Here is a 4777-nt window from a genome sequence, read left to right on the forward strand (position 1 = left end):
GGGACTGTGTTCTTTTTAATTACTTCAGTTATATTTTTGTCTGAGTGAATAAGTCCTCATTGAACTGTGTTGTGTATAACCGAGGTGAAGAGTTTTTTTTCTGCAGTACAATTTGATTAAACCCTCAGCTGCGAGGCCAAAGAGGACAGTTTTTTTCGTTTTTCCCGTTCTTATTATTATTTTGAAATCTCCACCAAATTTGAAAAAAGTGCACCAACGATAAAAACAAGGGATTCAACCTATCGGGAAATTTGGCTATTTATTTACTTTTCATGACAATTTGAACTTGTGGGTACATTTTTATTTGTTTCACAGGAATTGTGTTGTTTTTATTTTGTTTTTGATACTGTGAGATACTGATACTGTAGTTTTTATTTTCTTGATTCTTTACCTTTACCAAATTGAATACTTGATTGCATGTTACTTATATCCTCATATGTGTTTAAATAAATCACAATGATTGTTGTTGTTTTTTAACTAAATGTGTGTGTATTACTACTATTATTATTATTATTATTGCTAGGGTGGGGTAAAAGTTAAATGCACTACAGGCCTTGGTTTTAATTTTGTGGTGTTATTAATAATAATAATAACTCAGTGTGCCACTTATTGTTTTTTTAGTAACTGTTAAAAAGTACTAGTTGCTTTAAAGTATTTTGTTATTACTATAGGAATTATTTGTGTTGTTACTTACTTGCTGAATGTTTGGGGGGTATATATATTTTTTCCCCGGTTAACTATATAGTGGCACTTCTTTGTGTTGGCCTAACCAGGGTGGAGGCACCGCACCAATTTTTAAAATAATGGAAGAAAAACAAAACAAAACAGATCAGCCAATTCACCATCTACTGCTGAGACCCATGATTCTTCTTGTTTGTTTTTAATTCTCCATTCTTTATCCAATGATAACCCCCCTTTATTTACAGCAGACCCACAACCCCCAGTTATCCTAGGAACTGGGTGGAGTTACTCTGCAGGCAGAGTGGTCAGGGTAGGGTTACAATTTTGGAGGCACCACTGGGATCATCCTGTTTACCAGACATCTAATTGTTTTTTTTTCTCCTTCCCTCAAATTTTCAGCAGTGTAATATATATCATATTTTTTGCTTGGACTATTTTGTGTTTTATTGTTTTTCTTCCTTGCCTTTCTTCTCACACTGTTTACTGCCACCATGGATCTGAGTCAGGTTGTCACATGGTGCCAGGAGGAGCAACTCACAGCCACACGGACCTTGGTACTGAGTAACGTGCCACTGGAAGTTAGTGATGAGACGATTTATATGGTGCTGGATGCAGTGAAGATCCTGGGAAAGACCAAAATACATGGTCGCCGTGGAGATTCTACTGGGAGGAAAGTATTTGTTTTAGTGGAGCCTGCTGCTGACATCGACCCTCAAACCGTGCCCCCTGAAATTGGTGTTGGGTGTTGGGTGAAGTTGGACCTTGGGCTGTACATCTGGTGGTAAGTTTACCTGCCCCAGAACCAGCTTCATAGGGAGCGGCTGCTTTTTACACCAAACTCATGCTGCTGCTTCAGCATGAAAGCAAAACAGTGGAAGATGTGAGGGCCATGTTCAGTCCAGCAAGCTTGCCAGCCCCTGCCTTGATAAGGATCTGGTTGCTGCCATAGGTCAGCTAGTGGACAGATGTAACAAGTCATCTGTTGAAGGTCACAGCTACCGAAAGCTGAGGTTATTTTCAGGAATAACACTGATTCCGGCAGGCGAAGAAGAATATGATGTCTGGGTGAAACAAGCCACCCAAATGATAGATGAATGGCAATGTGCTGACTCTGTGAAGAGGCAACGCATAGTTGAAAGTTTGAAAGGACCTGCTGCTGATGTTGTCAGGTTTCTGAAGGTTGGAAAACCAGCAGCGACAGCCAGAGATTACCTTGTTGCCCTGGAGACTGCGTATGGCACTACTGAAAGTGCTCAAGACGTAATGGTGAAGTTCAGAAGCACATTCCAAGATGTGGGTGAAAAACTGTCAGCTTATCTCTACCTGGATAAGCTACTGCATAGACTGCTTCTGAAACGAGGAATTGCCATAGACGACATGAATCGAGCAAGAATGGAGCAAGTTGTTAAGGGTGCTCTCCCTCAAGACATGGTTGCCCTGCGGCTTCGTATGACTCATAAGCTACGTGAGCCTCCTTCTTTCTCTCATCTGCTTCGAGAAGTAAGGGAGGAAGAGGACTAGAGACGTCTCCTTAGGCAGGAGGACAAAGAGTTGTCCAGACAAGTTACCCGACTGCTAAACTGTGGCAGCAGTAACCTGAAAACCAGAGAAGCCCACTCAAAGGAAGACAGGAGCTGCTGGAATTGTGTCCAAAGCTTAGGTGAGCACTGCTTCCTCTACAGACGTCCCTCCTTCCAGCACTGCAGTGCATAAAGCGATTTTCTGCTACTGATGTGGGGAGGACGGTCATACAATGAGGGAATGCCAAGGCATTGAAGATCTGAGAAAGGTAAACCACAAGTTAATAAAATCTTGACGGGGGATGGGAAACTTCACAGGATCCCAGTGAAGGAACGAACTGGTAGTCCACGCAGAATACGTTCCACCAAGTGTCAGACCCAGATGTTTGACTGCAAGACTCAAAATCCCTCCAGGTTTAGTGGGACCTACTTCCGTTCTGCCTGTGCAAGTAGAAGGCATCTACACAAGAGCACTGCTCGACAGTGGGTCTCAGATTACTATTCTGTACAGGACATTCTACAATACTTACCTGAAGCACCTACCAATTCAACCAGTAGAAAATCTATAAATATGGGGTTTGAGTTCCCACAAATACCCATATGATTGAATGAAGTTGAATTTTCAGCAGCTATTGTGGGTGTGCCACAGAAAATTGACACTTTAGCATTAGTGTGTCCAGACCCAATGGAGAATGGGGACGTGTCTATCCTGGTTGGGACTAACACCAGTCTTGTGAGGCAGCTGTTTAACTCCTGCCAAGAAGAGGCAGGGGAACATTTCTTAAGCACCTTGACCATACATCCTGTGATCAGAGAAGCTTATGACGCCATCCAGTGAACTGGTGTGGACAATCATGTCCTATCTGAAGAAGCTGATCGCAGAGGAACTGTGTGGTTCACACAACGGCAGACTCTCACCTTGGCACCAGGAAAGGAGATGAAAATCACTGGCACCCCCAAGTTCCCTGACCAACCCAATGACTAAATGTTACTGGTCGATCACCCCAAAGACACCTCATTTCCAGAAGGCTTATTAGTGAGGCCTGAAGCTCAGCCTGCAATAGTCATCCCGGGCAGACGAGTAACAGTTACTGTCCGGAATGTGTCAACTAAAGCAGTGAAATTGAGACGGGGGACCCCATTGCCCATCTGTTCCCTGTAGATGTAGTGCCTTCACCAATCCCTGAGTTCGGCTATGTAGGAAATTGATGGAGAGGAAAAAAGTTTTCTCATGCCATGAATGGGATGTTGGTTGTTCAAAAAGTACTCACCACGAAATAAGACTCAATAATGTCAACCCATTCTGGGAAAGGTCTCGACGACTGGCTCCTGCTGACATGGAAGATGTGAGGACACATTTGCAAGAACTAAAATCTCTGAGTCCAGGGTCCCTATGCCTCTCCCATTGTGGTGGTACGCAAGAAGACTGGAGCAATTAGGATGTGTGTGGATTACCGAACTCTGAATCGACGCACCATTCCTGATCAGTACACCATGCCACGGATCGACGATGCCCCAAACTGTTTGAGTGGGAGCAAATGGTTCAGTGTGCTGGATCTCTGTTGGATATTATCAGATTCTAATGAGTGCAGCTGATAAAGAGAAAACTGCTTTCATCTGCCCTGCTGGATTCTACCAGTTTGAGCGCATGCCTCAAGGGATATGTGGAGCTCCTGCCACTTTCCAAAGGGTCATGGAACGTATAGTCGGGGACATTAATTTTTTTGAGGTGTTAGTTTACTTGGATGACCTGATCGTTTTTGGCAGAACACTTGAAGAACATGAAGAACGTCTGCTCAAAGTGCTTGACAGATTAAAAGAGGAAGGTTTGAAACTTAACTATATAGTGGCACTTTGTATTGGCATTACCAGGGTGGAGGCACCACACCAATTTTTAAAATAACGGAAGAAGAACAAAACAAAACAGATCAGCCAATTACTGCTGAGACCCAGGATTCTTCTTGTTTGTTTTCAATTCTCCATTCTTTATCCAATGATAACCTCCCTTTATTTACAGCAGACCCACAACCCCCAGTTATCCTAGGAACTGGGTGGAGGTACTCTGCAGGCAGAGTGGTCAGGGTAGGGTTACATAAAAGTATGGAAAATGTGTATACTTCAAAACACAGTGTACTTTGAAGTTTATGTAAAATGGTATAAAGTACTTGCCATGAGATGTACTAGCCCAGACACGACCTATAAACATTTGATCAGTTATGTGTTAATCTATTAATTTGGTTAATCTTTAGACAGACCCATTGTATCAGTTTGACTATTTATTAACATTGAATCCATTTTAAAAGTGAGAGTATGTATATTGTTTGTGGAATGCATAGCAGACTTTTTAATGGACTGCGTTCTAAAAGCCTGTTTATTAGTGTTGTAGAGGCCTGTGGTGGAAATCATTGCTCTGTTTTGGTACTATACTTGTAAGGTAAAGATAAAGATCTGTGTACATCCCCAAACCCCTCCTAGAATGTGCTGTATGTAGTGTTAAACATACAAATATTTATATAGGTTTGCGTACCCAAACTATGTAAGCTTCTGTGTTTATATGAGTCTGTCAATCTGACATT

General features: G+C 42.3%; 1 protein-coding gene across 1 annotated transcript; it reads left to right on the top strand.

The window, feature by feature from the left end:
• The first annotated feature begins 1172 nt into the window (after positions 1-1172).
• Positions 1173-2202, top strand: LOC136766971 (paraneoplastic antigen Ma1 homolog). The gene is made up of 2 exons (XM_066720947.1): positions 1173-1462; positions 1677-2202. The coding sequence occupies exons 1-2, from the start codon at positions 1173-1175 to the stop codon at positions 2200-2202; spliced, it is 816 nt and encodes a 271-aa protein (XP_066577044.1).
• The last annotated feature ends 2575 nt before the right edge of the window (positions 2203-4777 follow it).

Source organism: Amia ocellicauda, chromosome 13, assembly GCF_036373705.1.
Source record: "Amia ocellicauda isolate fAmiCal2 chromosome 13, fAmiCal2.hap1, whole genome shotgun sequence".
Classification (NCBI taxonomy): Eukaryota; Metazoa; Chordata; class Actinopteri; order Amiiformes; family Amiidae; genus Amia; species Amia ocellicauda.

Excerpts from the sequence above, each read along its gene's own strand:
- LOC136766971 (XM_066720947.1), top strand. The coding sequence starts at position 1,173 with ATGGATCTGAGTCAGGTTGTCACATGGTGCCAGGAGGAGCAACTCACA. Across the intron at positions 1,463-1,676 it reads CTTGGGCTGTACATCTGGTG|CTACCGAAAGCTGAGGTTAT; the intron begins GTAAGTTTACCT and ends TGAAGGTCACAG.